This window comes from Camellia sinensis, chromosome 12 (genome assembly GCF_055761805.1).
Source record: "Camellia sinensis isolate YWXY chromosome 12, ASM5576180v1, whole genome shotgun sequence".
In the NCBI taxonomy this organism is placed as follows: domain Eukaryota; kingdom Viridiplantae; phylum Streptophyta; class Magnoliopsida; order Ericales; family Theaceae; genus Camellia; species Camellia sinensis.
Window position 1 is genome coordinate 95,898,702 of NC_138972.1, and position 16,445 is coordinate 95,915,146.

The 16,445-nt window shown below is 32.2% G+C and overlaps 1 protein-coding gene across 2 annotated transcripts; it reads left to right on the top strand.

Annotated features, from left to right (window-relative positions):
* Window positions 1-234: 234 nt before the first annotated feature.
* LOC114269647 (strigolactones hydrolase CXE15) lies at window positions 235-4,563 on the top strand. 2 transcript variants are annotated; one of them, XM_028211011.2, is made up of 2 exons: window positions 235-1,127; window positions 4,085-4,563. In XM_028211011.2, exons 1-2 carry the CDS (start codon window positions 442-444, stop codon window positions 4,383-4,385), a joined length of 987 nt encoding a protein of 328 aa, XP_028066812.1. In that variant the 5' UTR covers window positions 235-441; the 3' UTR covers window positions 4,386-4,563. The 2 variants fall into 2 exon arrangements, with proteins under 2 accessions (XP_028066812.1, XP_028066813.1); XM_028211012.2 differs by having other exon boundaries at window positions 274-1,028.
* The last annotated feature ends 11,882 nt before the right edge of the window (window positions 4,564-16,445 follow it).

The following is a 16,445-nucleotide window of genomic DNA, read 5'->3' on the forward strand; positions in this document are numbered from 1 at the left end:
TATAATTTTATTACAAAATTATATAAATTTACATAAATAATCTAACAAAAATATATAAATTGAATATAAATTTACATAAATTTATAAAATTTTAAAAATTATCATATATTTGTGTCTAATTTACAAAATGTTTCATTTATTGGATTTTGATTTTCATAATTTTCCCCTCATTTTAACAGGCGAAACACATTTTGTCTTAACTTAACCCCTACCCATAAAAATACAAACACACGTAGTCATCACCTTAATCATCTTCATTATAAATAAATAGGCGATGAATAATTCCTCTCCAACCCAACCTCTCTTTTTAACTCTTCCCTTGTTCCTTCTCCTCTCTCTCTCTCTCTCTCTCTCTCTCTCTCTCTTTTTATATATATATACATATACACACCTCCTAAACACACAGAGATAGAGATAGAGAGAGAGAGAAAGAGAGAGAGAATGTCTGGAACCTCTGCCACCGCCATCGCCACCACATCGCCGCCTTACGAGGTGGACGAGTGCCGAGGCGTCCTCAGAGTGTACAGTGACGGCTCAATCGTCCGATCCTCTAAACCTAGCTTCAACGTCCCTATCTACGACGACGGCTCTGTTATCTGGAAAGACGTTCAATTCGACTCCATCAACAACCTACACCTCCGCCTCTACAAGCCAGCCACTTCCTCCTCAGCTAAGCTCCCTATCTTCTTCTACATCCACGGCGGCGGCTTTTGCATCGGCTCTCGAACCTGGCCTAACTGCCAGAACTACTGCTTTCGCCTCGCTTTGGATCTCCAAGCCCTGATCATCTCCCCTGACTATCGGCTGGCTCCTGAGAATCGGCTCCCGGCTGCTATTGAGGATAGCTATATGGCTGTGAAGTGGCTTGCTCTTCAAGCTCAAGCCAAGTCAGATCCGTGGTTGAGTGATGTGGCTGACTTTAGCCGAATTTTTATATCGGGCAGCTCAGCTGGGGGGAACATAGCGCATAATTTGGCAGTTAGGCTTGGAGCTGGGTCGGGTGAATTGGACCCGGTGAGAGTAAGAGGGTATGTGCTATTGGCACCTTTTTTCGGTGGAACTGCTCTCACTAGATCTGAGGCTGAGGGACCTAAAGATGCTTTCTTGAATTGGGAACTAATTGACAGGTTTTTGCTTCTTTTTTTTTTTTTCTTTTTTTTTTAAAATCGTTTGGTAAGTGATGATTTTAGTCCAAAAAAAAAAAAAAAAATTTACTAAAAAATTTTAAAAAATTAATAATTTATATTAAAAAATTTAAAAAAATTATTTTCTCTCTATTTTTTATATATCTTTTCGTAGAAAATTAAAAAATCATTCCAAATATATTAATATTTTTTACATCGTATTTTATTAAAAAAGTTAAAAATTTATTAAAGAAGTGTGTTCCCAAACGAGTCATAAAAAGAATAATGTTATATGTATTAATTAGTGTACTAATTAATATACCAATTGATAATGTGACATAATTTAAGATGTTTTGGTATTTGTAATTTATATAATGAGTGAGGTTAATAATAATATCATAACTAGTGTTTGTATACTAGTTAGTACACTAATTGGTGCATATAACACTACCGTTTTAGAAAAATCAGTAGTAACAATGGGGTGTTTTGAAAAAATGGTTAAAAGCTAACTTTTTTTTTGTTTTTTTATTTTTTTATGTGGAAGGGAGAGTGGGTTAAGACTGGGTAATTATTCAGTATTCTCGAAGTATGGACATGTAATATTCTATAAGGTTTTGATTGATAGAAAGAGGTAGGAACCCACAATTTATGTTGGATAGGGAACAATATGAGAGCAAAATAATTGATGATTAACTTGGAATATGACTACATGATGTTCCGAGATTATTAAATAATTTCTGGTTAAAACTTAGGAAGTGAATTTTAATCTATTTTTTAAAAAGAGCCAATAATTGTACATATATAAGAGTTCAAGTGAGACACCAAATCTAAAAGGATTGATACAAGTTTCAAACAATCATAGTTAAATAATCAATCCATTATATTGCATAAATTCTCACAAATATACGTAAATAATTTTATAAAATAGCGTAAGGTTTCACAAATATACATAAATTAACTCATAAAAATTTTAAAAATTATAATTTACATATATTTATGAGAATTTAGACAATTTTATAAAATAATATATATATATATATATATATATATTTGTAAAACTTATGCAAGTACATATACCTGTGTTTGGCAAGGGCTTTTTCAGGCTTTTTTGGCTATTTTAGCCACAAAAAACAAAATAGGCTATTTTAGTCATAACAAACAAAACATCACATCCAACCTATAATCATTACATTCTTCTCTCACAAAAAAAGTCAAAAAAGCCAAAAAGTCAAAAAGTCCTTCCCAAACCAAGCTTTTTAACCCAGGCTAAAATAGCCAAAAAACTAACCCACTTCCCAAACGGAGGCATAGTATATAGTATGCAGCTTAGACACCTAAACACTTCTCAAATTCTAGAAAGAGTCTATAAGAAGAAAGTGATGAGTCACCCAACAAATAGTCCAACAAAAAAAATTCAATAATAAGAATAAATTATAAATTTTTATCATGGACAATAATTGATCCCTAATCTCATAGATATAAATATAGGAGTCATAATGAGAGTGTTAATTTTTATCTTCGACAATAATTAACCCCTAACCTTATAGATATAAATATAAGAGTGATCAACTATGCGGGTGTACTTTATTTTTTTTACACTATGCCTTTTTTTCATTAGGGTAAATCACAAACATCTTTTGAAATTTACTTAAATTATAAATTATTCTCTGTAATTCTAAAAATTGTATTATGCACCTTAGGATTTCTAATTTTATAACAAATAAGCCTTTTTATTAATAAATCATCAAGTTAATTAATAATTTTTAATAATGTTAAAATTTTATTTTAATTAATAATTCAGATAATTTTATTATTGTATAGGCGAACAGTTAGAAATTTTATTTTTTTAATTAATTACGTTAAATAAAAAATTCTGACAATGAGATATTTATAATTTTTCAAACCACAAAGAACAATTCATATTTTAAGCAAATTTCAGAAAGTGTATTTGTAATTTACTCTTTATAACAATTTAACCTTATCATGATATTGAGATTTTATTGTCATCCCTAACTTTTAAAATATTTGTTAAGATAGTTGGAATTTAGTCAAGTGTTAAAAGAAAAAATACAAGGGAATGATTGGGGGGTGTAAGAAGGGTTGGGAAAGATTGGGGTTGGCGAGGAAGGTTGGGAAGAGGGCTGCTAGAAATGAGAATGACAAGGGTGGGAGTCTAAGAAAGTATCGATATAGTTGAAATTAAGTAGTTGGATGTTCAAAAAAAAGAAAAAAAATTGGGAATAATTTAGATGGGTGAATGTTTAAAAATGTTGAGTTCAAAGAAAAAAAGTGGGCTAGCCTAGCCCACTTAATTTAATTAAGACAGTTGATCTAATTAAGTTCAAAGAAAAAAGATGTTTAAAATTTTTAGGTGAGTTGAAATTGACCACTATAAAAGAATTTATAACATAAGAATAATCTAAAAATAAAAATTATGTGACAAAAAAGGATCAACACCAACCCTTTGTATTATGTAATAGAAGATACTCTTCTGTTGTATTTTGTTGGTCCACTATTTCATTTTGGTATGTCCTAGAATGATAGTCCCATTTGTAAAGTCAAAGTAAAAAATATTTAATTTTTTCATATTATCTCTTTGCGTAATTATAAATATATTAAAATTTTGAAAATATAGGGCATTAATGAAATAATATTTTGAAATTTAAATTTAAGTGTAATAATTGTATGTCCTTTAAAAAGTGAGAATTCTCAAAAGGAGCTAACAAATTGGGACGGAGGGAGTAATAGATAGATAGATAAAAAGAATAGATAGGATTTTTTTTTTAATTACTTTATCCCATTAGTCTCAAATTATTAAATTATGTCTTGAAATTCTGTTATGACACATTCAAATTATAAAAAATTGGGGAACAAAAAAAATCTATACCCATATATATACTAGTTATTTTTTTTAAATTGTTGGATTAATTAATTGAGTAATTGGGTAATAATTTGGGTAGGTTTTGGAGGCTATCTATACCAATTGGAGAGACCACGGATCACCCACTTGTGAATCCATTCGGACCGGTTAGCCCAAATTTGGAATCAAAAGATCTGGATCCAATGCTTGTGGTGGTCGGGAGTAGTGATCTGCTACGAGACCGTGTAAAAGACTACGCTAAGAAGTTGAAAGGTTGGGGAAAGAAGGTGGAGTACGTGGAGTTTGAAGGTAAGCAACATGGTTTCTTCAACATTGATCCCATCTCACCTGATTCAGATCAGTTGATGCTTCTTATCAAACAGTTCATCACTGAGAATTAGATTTTTTTTTTTTATTTTATGATTTTCAGCTGCGTATGTATTAGATTATTGTCCTTTGGGGCTTGTTTGGATATCTCTCTTTTCCATGTTTCTTTTCATTACTTGCTTTTAGCTTTTGGGTTTTGTTTGTTCATGCCAAGTGCTGTTTAAATAAAGATGTTCTATGTGCAATTTCAAAGCCCGTAACTTCTATGAGAGAATTTATCTATCCTATAGCCGAGAGAGCCGCAAGATAATGGGAGCAAAATGATCTGATTCACTTGGTTTGTGTTTTCAGAAAATACTTTTTAAAAATTTATTTTTATGTTTTTCGTATTTTTTTTCACTGAATTTTTATTAATATTTTAAGTATTTTTTTAAAATTTTAAACAGACTTAACATAAATACAATTAAAAAATATAATATTTATGAAAATAATCTTTAAAAAATTCACTAAATATCAAAAATATAAAAATTTAGTATTTTTGTATATTTTTGTGTATTTATTAATTTTTAAAATATTTTTTCACAAATATTTTATTATTTAGATACATCTAAATAAGGTGCATCTAAAAAAATAAAAAATTTGCTTAAAATTTTAAAAATATTCACTAAAAAAAAACCAAAAAAAAAAAAACTAAATTTTCAAAAAACTGAAACCAAGCACACTAAAAAATATTTTATTTACACAATTTCTTCTTTATAAATCCCTTTAAATGATGTGGCCAAAAAAAAAAAAAATTAATGACTCATGCTCCTACCCTCCTTCCTTTTCTCAAAATCTTTCGTCCAACTTTACCACATCATTCGGGGTTATGGGGGAAGATTTTTCGTAAATATAACAGTGTTATTTTTATTGTTTATTTTTCCAGAGGGTATAGCACTATTATTAATATTAACCAAAAAAAAAAAAAATATACTGGGTATGTTTGGTTTGAGTTTGAGAGATGAGTTTTAGAGATAAAAAGTACGAAAAGTTATTTGGTTTGGTTTTGGATGTTGATGACAATGTGTCTATGCAATTTTAATGAGTTATTTATGTTAGAAATGGTTTTGGAAATTAAATTGTTCCTAAATTTTGGTCTATTTTTTAGGTGGGACTCATGGACCAAATTTAGCGGGTCTAAGTGGTAACGCGTTCTATATTGCATTGTGATTCACGTGGTATATTTGGTTGCTCAAAACCATTATCGGGTGAATGAGAAATTGAAACCAAAGTGAGCTCTATGGAAATGGAGTTTTTGGTGAAAAATTCCTTAAGGCTTGAATAAAGGCTTGTCCCACATTGGTTTGGTGGGAAGAATTTTGTGGATTTATAAGGCATGAGATTGTAATTTGGGAAAGGCCCCAAGGGCACCCCAAGTTTGTAGAAGGGAGAGGTTATGGACTAGACCCAATGAACCCAAAAATAACTACACACGTGCTGTCGTCGTCTGTCCGTTCAGGCTGGGCGCGAGTGTGAGGTTGGGTTGGGCTTGTCTGGCCCAATACCTATCTTTTTGGGCCAAAAATATTTGAATTTATTTTTTAAAATTTCAGTTGGAAAATTCAATTTTTGCACCTCTTCAGAATTTTTGTACAAGCTCCATAACAGATCCGAATTTGTTCAAAATTCAAAACCCAAAGAAATTCAAACCAGACAGTTCCTTACCTGTTTAAATTAAATTCAAACAGATTTGTATCTGTTTAATTTAAACCAAAAGTACTATACCTGTTGAATTCAAAACTAAGAGGCACCATTGCACCTATAAATAGACTAGTCCTCGCTTGGTTTTTTCACTTCAATTTTCGTCCAAAATATTCTGAAATTTCTCTCTACATTTTGCTATATTATTTTCTTGTGAGAAAGAGTGTAAACACTTAATGTGTTCGTTGTGCAAACAATTTGTAGTGCTTTTATTGTTTGATGTTGATCATTTTATCCTATGAGATAGACGTCCACATTCCGAAAGCACCGTGAAGAGGACGAATATTTCTTAAGGACATAGTGTTAAACACTGGATTTGATCAGAAAATTTGTTCAAAAAATTAATTTGTACACAAACAGAATTTATTTTACAAATACAATGAAGATTGTCTAACAATCTTAAGACAGATTAATTTTTTGGTGTTTTCATTGTATTTAATTTTTTGTGATTTCACAAAGTGATATTCTAGTTGGAAAATACAAATAGTAGTAATATACTGTTTATTTTCTTTGACAACTAGTAGTAATAAACTGGTGTCATTAACAATTGTAGAACATTAATTTGTGTTACAGAAAATTATTGTGGTATTTTATTTTTCTAGTTTTAGTAACAAGGAAATAAAATTATTTTGTGTTATAATTTATTTTCTAGTTTTAGTAACTAGAAAATTAATTTGTGTTTTTGATTTTTTCTGATTTTTGTAATCAGAAATTATGGCTGCTGAAAGTAGTACTCCAAATTCGATCATTACAACGACTCCGGTCCATATCCAGAGCCATGTTCAAGTTCCAATAAATCATGAAGAAAAATCGAAAAAATTTAATGGCACTAAGTTTAAGAGATGGCAGCAGAAAATGCTGTTCTATCTTACAACTCTAAATTTGGCCCGGTTTCTCTGTGAAGAGGCTCCAGTACTTAGAGAGGATGAAAGTGATCGGCAAGTTGTTGTCGTTGTAGACACTCCGAAGCATTCTGATTTCCTGTGTAGAAACTACATCCTCAATGGCCTTGATAACATGCTGTATAATGTTTACAGCCCTCTGAAAATAGCAAAAAAATTATGGGATTCTTTGGAGAAAAAATACAAGACAAAGAATGCCGGTACAAAGAAATTTGTTGTCAGTAAATTTCTGGACTTCGTTATGGTAGACTCCCAAACGGTTATTTCTCAAGTTCAAAATTTTCAATTAATTTTGCATGATATTCATTCTAAAGGTATGTCTCTTAGCGAGTTTCAGAAAAAACTTTTTAAAAAAAATTATTTTTATGTTTTTCGTATTTTTTTTCACTGAATTTTTATTAATATTTTAAGTATTTTTTTAAAATTTTAAACAGACTTAACATAAATACAATTAAAAAATATAATATTTATGAAAAAAATCTTTAAAAAATTCACTAAATATCAAAAATACAAATTTTTTTTTTTTGTATTTTTGTATATTTATTAATTTTTTAAATATTTTTTCACAAATATTTTATTATTTAGATACATCTAAATAAGGTGCATCTAAAAAAATAAAAATTTGCTTAAAATTTTAAAAATATTTACTAAAAAAAAACCAAAAACAAAAAATTAAATTTTCAGAAAACTGAAACCAAACACACAAAAAAATATTTTATGTACACAATTTCTTCTTTATAAATCCCTTTAACTGATGTGGCAAAAAAAAAAAAAAAATTAATGACTCATGCTCCTATACTCCATTCTTTTCTCAAAATCTTTCGTCCAACTTTACCACGTCATTCGGGGTTATGGGGGAAGATTTTTCGTAAATATAACACTGTTATTTTTATTGTTTATTTTTCCAGAGGGAATAGCACTATTATTAATATTAACCCAAAAAAAAAAAAACTATCATTTAGAAAGCGAATAAAACATGCATGTGACGGAAATTGGATTTGGATGTTGATGACAATGTGTCTATGCAGTTTTAATGAGTTATTTATGTTAAAAATGGTTTTGAAAAAATTGTTCCTAAATTTTGGTCTATTTTTTAGGTGGGACTCATGGACCAAATTTAGCGGGTCTAAGTGGTAACGCGTTCTATGTCGCGTTGTGATTCACGTGGTATATTTGATTGCTCAAAACCATTATCAGGTGAATGGGAAATTGAAACCAAAGTGAGCTCCATGGAAATGGAGTTTTTGGTGGAAAATTCCTTAAGGTTTGAATAAAGGTTTGTCCCACATTGGTTTTGTGGGAAGAATTTTGTGGGTTTATAAGGCATGAGATTGTAACTTGGGAAAGGCCCCAAAGGGCACCCCAAGTTTGTAGAAGGGAAAGGTTATGGGCTAGACCCAATGAACCCAAAAATAACTACACGCGTGCTACCATCGTCTATCCGTTTAGGCTGGGCGCGGGTGTGAGGTTGGATTGGGCTTGTTTGGCCCAATACCTATCTTTTTGGGCAAAAAATATTTGAATTTATTTTTTAAAATTTCAATTGGAAAATTCAATTTTTGCACCTCTTCAGAATTTTTGTACAGGCTCCATAACAGATCCGAATTTGTTCAAAATTCAAAACCCAAACAAATTCAAACCAGACAGTTCCTTACCTGTTTAAATTAAATTCAAAGAGATTTGTATCTGTTTAATTTAAACCAAAAGTACTATACCTGTTGAATTCAAAACTAAGAGGCACCATTGCACCTACAAATAGACTAGTCCTCACTTGGTTTTTTCACTTCAATTTTCGTCCAAAATATTCTGTAATTTCTCTCTACATTTTGCTATATTATTTTATTGTGAGAAATAGTGTAAACACTTAATGTGTTCGTTGTGCAAACAATTTGTAGTGCTTCTATTGTTTGATGTTGATCATTTTATCCTACGAGATAGATGTCCACATTCCAAAAGCACCGTGAAGAGGACGAATATTTCTTAAGGACATAGTGTTAAACACTGGATTTAATTAGAAAATTTGTTCAAAAAATTAATTTGTACACAAACTGAGTTTATTTTACAAATACAATGAAGATTGTCTAACAATCTTAAGATAGATTAATTTTTTGGTGTTTTCATTGTATTTAATTTTTTGTAATTTCACAAAGTGATATTCTAGTTGGAAAATACAAATAGTAGTAATATGCTGTTTGACAAATAGTAGTAATATACTGTTTATTTTCTTTGACAACTAGTAGTAATAAACTGGTGTCATTAACAATTGCAGAATATTAATTTGTGTTATAGAAAATTATTGTGGTATTTTATTTTTCTAGTTTTAGTAATAAGGAAAATAAAATTATTTTGTGTTATAATTTATTTTCTAGTTTTAGTAACTAGAAAATTAATTTGTGTTTTGGTTTTTTCTGATTTTTGTAATCAGAAATTATGGCTACTGAAAGTAGTACTCCAAATCCGATCGTTACAACGACTCCGGTCCATATCCAGAGCCATGTTCAAGTTCCGATAAATCATGGAGAAAAATCAAAAAAATTTCATGGCACTGAGTTTAAGAGATGGCAGCAGAAAATGATGTTCTATCTTACAACTCTAAATTTGGCCCGGTTTCTCTGTGAAGAGGCTCCAGTACTTAGAGAGGATGAAAGTGATCGACAAGTTATTGTCGTTGTAGACGCTTGGAAGCATTCTGATTTCCTGTGCAGAAACTACATCTTCAATGGCCTTGATAACATGCTGTATAATGTTTACAGCCTTCTGAAAATAGCAAAAGAATTATGGGATTTTTTGGAGAAAAAATACAAGACAGAGGATGCCGGCACAAAGAAATTTGTTGTCAGTAAATTTTTGGACTTCGTTATGGTAGACTCCCAAACGGTAATTTCTCAAGTTCAAAATTTTCAATTAATTTTGCATGATATTCATTCTGAAGGTATGTCTCTTAGGGAGTTTTTCCAAGTCGCTGCTTTTGTGGAAAAGTTACCACCGGCTTGGAAAGATTTCAAAAATTATTTAAAACATAAACGCAAGGAGATGACCATGGATGAATTGATTGTAAGATTGAGAATTGAGGAAGATAACTGAAAGGCTGAAAAAAGGAATGGTAAAAATCCCATTGAGTCCAAGGCTAATGTGGTTGAATAAGTGCACAAACCACATAACAAAAAGAGGAAATTTACTAGAGATGGTCCTAAATAAGGCGACAACAATGACAATAAAAAGTTCAAAGGTAAATGCTATAATTGTAGCAAGACCGGACATCGAGCTTCTGATTGCCGCCACCCTAAGAATGATCGCGGAAGTACAAGCAAGAAGACCACCAATCAAGCCAATGTGACAGAACTTGATTACATCTCTGATGGGGTAAATGACATCAATTTCTCTGTTGTGGTGTCTGAGGCTAATTTGGTTGGAAATCCCAAGGAATGGTGGGTTGACACTGGAGCAACTCGTCACATTTGTGCGAACAAGAAGATATTCACTGCCTACAATGAGGCTGCAAATGGTGAATAACTTTTCATGGGAAATTCTTCTACTTCTACTGTGGCTGGACAAGGAAAAGTGATCTTGAAGATGACATCAGGGAAGGAACTGACCGTTAACAACGTACTGCATGTACTAGACATCTGAAAGAATTTAGTTTCTAGTTCTTTGTTAAGTAAAAATGGTTTTAGGCTTGTATTTAAATATGATAAATTTGTATTAACAAAGAGTAGTATGTATATTGGTAAGGGATACATGAGTAATGGTCTCTTTAAGTTGAATGTAATGACAGTTGTACCAAAACTTGCTATTAATGAGAATAACACATCTTTTGCTTATATTCTTGAGTCGAATTTATGGCATGGTAGATTAGGACATGTAAATTTTGATGCTTTGCGTAGATTAATTGGTTTGGATTATATACCAAAGTTTGAAATTGATCCTAATCACAAATGTGAGATTTGTGGAAAAATGAAACTAACTAAAGCTCCATTTAAATCGGTTGAAAAAAAAAATCGAACCTCTAGAATTAATTCATACTGATGTATGTGATCTTAAATTTATTCAAACTAGAGGAGGTAAGAAGTATTTCATAACATTTATCGATGATTGCGCAAGATATTGTTATGTATACTTACTTAGAAGGAAAGATGAAGCTTTAGAAATGTTTAAACTCTACAAAACTAAAGTTGAAAATCAACTTGGTAAAACCATTAAAATGGTTAGAAGTGACAGGGGTGGTGAATATGATACACTATTAAATGAATTTTGTGCACAACATGGCATTATTCACCAAATTACAGCACCCTATTCTCCACAGCAAAATGGAATTGCTGAAAGAAAGAATATAACCCTTAAAGAAATGATGAATATCATGTTACTAAGTTTAGACTTACCACAAAACTTGTGGGGGGAAGCAATATTATCTACAAATTATATTCTTAACAGAATACTCCCACAAGAAAACCAACAACAATTCTTATGAATTGTGAAAAGGTGCCTTCCTACAAATACTTAAAAGTGTGGGGGTGTTTGGCAAAAGTTGAAGTTTCTGTTCCTAAAAAGACTAATATAGGACCAAAACCAGTGGATTATGTGTTTATTGGTTATGCTTAGAATAGTAATGCATATCGGTTTCTGACTTATAAATCAGAAATATCTGATACAAATATGAACACTATTATAGAGTCAAGGAATGCTATGTTTTTTGAACATGTCTTTCCTTATAAGAAAGAACAAGAATTAGGTTCACAGAAAAGAACTTATGATTGTACACAAAGTCAAGAGACTAATGACAATCCAACACAAGAAACTAGTAATGGTCTCGCCCAACAAGATTTAACTGATGATGAACCAAGACGAAGTAAGAGAGTAAGAACATCAAAATCCTTTGATCCAGATTTTCTGACATACCTGTTAGAAAATGAACCTCAAAGTTTTAAGGAAGTAATGACAAGTCTTGAAATACCTTTGTGAAAAGAGGCTATTAATAATGAAATTAAATCCATTATACAAAATCATACTTGGGAATCGGTGGATCTCCCACCTGGTTCTAAACCTCTTGGATATAAGTGGATATTCAAGAGAAAAATGAAAGCAGATAGTTCAATAGACAAGTATAAAGCAAGACTTGTAGTAAAAGGTTACAGACAAACGGAAGGTCTGGACTATTTTGACACATATTCTCTTGTGACAAGAATAACATCCATTCGCATGCTTATTGCTATTGCAGCGTTATATAATTTAGAAATACATCAAATGGATATTAAGACAGCTTTCTTAAACGGTGATCTAAATGAAGAGATCTATATGGAGCAACCCGAAGGGGTTATAGTGCCAGGGCAAGAAAAGAAAGTTTGTCGGCTTGTAAAATCTCTTTATGGATTAAAACAAACGCCTAAGCAATGGCATGAAAAATTTGATCCTGCTATGCTTACTAATGGGTTTAAGATAAACGAATGTGAAAAGTGCGTCTATGTTAAAAACACTGACCAAGGATATGTCATAATTTGTCTTTATGTAGATGACATACTTATAATTGGAAACAGTAAAAACATGACCAAATCAACTAAGCAAATGTTGAATAAAAGATTTGATATGAAAGATATGGGGGTCGCAGATGTAATATTAGGAATGAAAATTACTAAAACATCTGACGGATATGCATTATCTCAAATACATTATATTGAGAAAATTCTTGGTAAATTTATGAAGGATGATATGAATGTAGCTAGAACACCTGTATACATCAGTCTTTATTTATCGAAAAATAAAGGTGATGCGGTGTCTCAATTAAAATACTCCCAAATCATTGGAAGCCTAATGTACCTAATGAATTGTACTCGTCCTGATATAGCTTATGTTGTCAATAAATTGAGTAGGTACACTAGTAACCCTGGAGAAGACCATTGGAGAGCGATCATTCAGGTTCTTAGATATCTAAAATTTACCCGTGATCATGGTTTGAACTTTACTCGATATCCAGTAGTACTAGAAGGTTATTGTGATGCCAATTGGATATCGGATACTAAAGATTCAAAATCCACTAGTGAATATGTCTTTACTCTGGGAGGCGCTGCTGTTTCTTAGAAATCCACAAAACAAACATGCATCGCACGATCTACAATGGAATCTGAGTTTATTGCTTTAGACAAAGTAGGAGAAGAAGCAGAATAGCTTCGTCACTTCTTATAAGACATTCCAATGTGGCCAAAACCTGTGACAGCTATTTGCATTCATTGTGATAATCAATCTGCAATAGGAAGGGCACAGAATCATATGTATAATGGTAAGTCACGACATATTCGTCGTCGACATAATACCGTAAGGCAATTGTTCTTAAATGGAATAATCTCAATAGATTATATAAAATCTAAAGAGAATATTACAGATCCGTTAACAAAAGGTTTGACTAAAGAGCAAGTGTATAGTTCATCTAAGGGGATGGGATTAAAGCCTATTACATAAGAGTCATCATAACGGTAACCTTACTTATATGACTGGAGATCCCAAGAACTAAGTTCAAAGAGACAACTAAGTTATGTGTGGCTCGCTAGAAACCACCAAGGGATTAAAATTCCCTACCTATTCCTATGGTGAGAGTGATATCTGCAACATGCGTTGTATGCAGGGGTTTTATAGTGATCCCGATTTTACCCCGACCTTCGTTGTGTTCCAGACTCGAATTCCGTGATTCTATACTGTTGTCTATGTCTTGTTTCCTTCCTTTAACTCTTTGTATTTGAGTTTTGGAACTTGTTAGGCATTGTTTGGAACAGGTTGGTTGCTAGTTGATCTAGAGTGTTCCTGCCCAGATTTTGGTCTCTTCGCTCGAGCAAGGCTTTTTACGCTCAAGTGAGCCTTGAGTAGTTTGCTTCTTTGCTCGAGCAAGGTTTCTTGCGCTTGAGCGAGGATTGAGAGTCCTCAGGTCTTTTTTCCTAGACGTAGCTTTTCTGGGAATATGGAGTGCTTCGCTCAAGCGAGACTTTTTGCGCTCGAGTGAGCCTTGTGAAATTGTTTCTTCGCTCAAGCGAGACTTCTTGCGCTCGAGCGTGCATCTGCGTTTGTGGCAAACCTGAAGCTTTGCATTCTACGCTCGAGCGACGCTTTTTGCGCTCAAGAGAGGTCATTGTTGTGTCTGGTCGCTCGAGCGACAATTCCTTTGCTCGAGCGAAGACCGCGTATATTAGTTCCCAGCAGAGCTTTTCTGCATCACTTTTTTATTTCACTTCATCCCAAAACACTAATCTGGCAGCTCCTCTCTCTAAAACTCTCTCTCTCTCTACAAATACTCTTTGATCCTAGTACCATTACTCTACTTCCTTTGAGAAAAAGGTAGAGCAACTTGTGAGCTTCCATTTGATCCAAGAAAGTTTGGGTTTAGTCATCTTCAAAGTTTCTTCCTTCTTCCTCTTTGGGCTCTAAATTTGAGGTAGGGATATTCTACTCTTTAATATGAGCTTTAACCTAAATATTTGTCATTTTGTATAAATAGTGGGATTTGGGAAGATTTAGGTGAAGTTAGGGTTTTGATTTGAATCTTTGAAAGAGGGTCTTTCCTTGTTTGGTACCATAAGTGTATGAGAGGTCTTGAACATGATATTGCTTGGGTATAATTGGTGAAATTTGATCTTTGGTGTAATATTTAGAAAAAGGGAGAAAATTGCTCTAATTTGAATTAAATAAATTTTTTTGTATAAATAATGAAATTGATATGGAAATATGAAATTAAAAGGGCGTGTAATTGAATGGTGTAGTTGGATTGGTTAAATCACTCACCTATGAAAAATTTGGCAATTTATCTGTTTGTTAGATTTGTTTATCTGTTTAGAAAATATCTATTTTGGGTTATCAGTGGAGGATGGCTATGATTGTTATAGAAACTTCATGAGGACTAGGTAAATTGAAACTAGTCATATGAGTATTGTCATTGAATATGACGGTTTGATTAAACCATTGAATATGTGATTTAATTAGTCATTTTATATGACAACGTGTTTAAATACATTATATATGTATCATTGTTTGGGAGGAGATAGGGGATGGACTCCATTGATAATTAAGTTGGCCGGAGTGTCCAGGGTGAAAGTCCCGAAATCTTATATATATATTTGGGTGCTGGTTCCGTCGGATGTGATTCCGTAAAATGGCAAGAAATAGAAGTGTTGGATTGATGAATGTATTGAATTGTGAACCATTGAGTTATAGTCTCACTTTGGTTGCTTTGATAATAATGGGATTTGGTTAATTGATTCACCCGAAGTAGAAGAATGGAAATAAATTGAGATATTAGTCATCTATATTGAATGACCTTGAAAAAAATATGTGTTGAGTAAGAATACTGCACATTTATCTGATGCTGATATTTTAGCTAATTCTCATATATTATTTAGCGTATCTCTGCTGGGCTTTGGCTCACCATACTTGGGAAACTATTTTCAGGTACATGTGACATGTCACCTCCAAAGAAATAGCTTGGGAGGCTTTAGGGCTGAAGGCTCCATTTTTGTTATTTCATTTTGTATTGAATGTTTATTCAAGCTGAGGGCTTTACTTGTGTTATCCAAAAAGCAACCTAAGAGTGGGGGTGAATTAGGTTTTTACAAATTAAAATTAATAATACCCTAATAAAATTCACTACTAGTACAACAAATTGTTAACAAGCACAATGATGAACTTTGCACGGTGAACCAAATGATTAACACATGAATATTAGACAGCTATAGCAGTGGTAGGAAAGTAAAGAGATTAGGGAAGAGGAGACAAACAGATTTATAGTAGTTTGGCTTCAACCAAGCCTACATACACTCCTCAAGCTTCACTTGAGATTTTTCACTATCTTCTAGCTTCACTGGGGTGCTAGCAACCTATTTACAAATGGAGCAATCCTCCACGGATTTTACACAGACTTCACAAGCCCAAACCCTTGCAAATCTTAGGTGATTTACAATCACTCTCAAGATTTCAAGAACACAGTGTTTGCAACACTTTTACAAGATAAAATGGTATTTTTGCTTTCAAAGAAAGCTTACAATAAATATCTCTCAAAGATAGATATATAAAATAAAGTTTTGATTTTTCTGTAAATCTCACACAGGAAAGATGAGTTTAATGCTATAAGGCTCAGTGTATAATTTCTGAGAGTAGATGTGAGTGATTATAGATCAAAGAATATTTTCAGGTTTTTTGTAACTTGTTTACATTAGAGGCTTTGGTTATATAGTGAAAATTATAGCCGTTTATAACTGTTGTATTCATTTGAATTTATAGCAGTTTATAGCCGTTGTACTTCCATCATTTACCAATTTGAATATCTTCCACTCCATCATTACAAATTTGAATATCTTCCACTTGAACCTTTTGGCCTTTTGAACCTTTATAGCCGTTGTACTTCCATCATTACTAATTTGAATATCTTCCACTTGAACCTTTTGAACCTTTTGGTCTGTTGCTGTGCTAGACTGTTTGAACCTTTGTTTTGGGCTATTTAAACTCCTGATTTAATCAAAT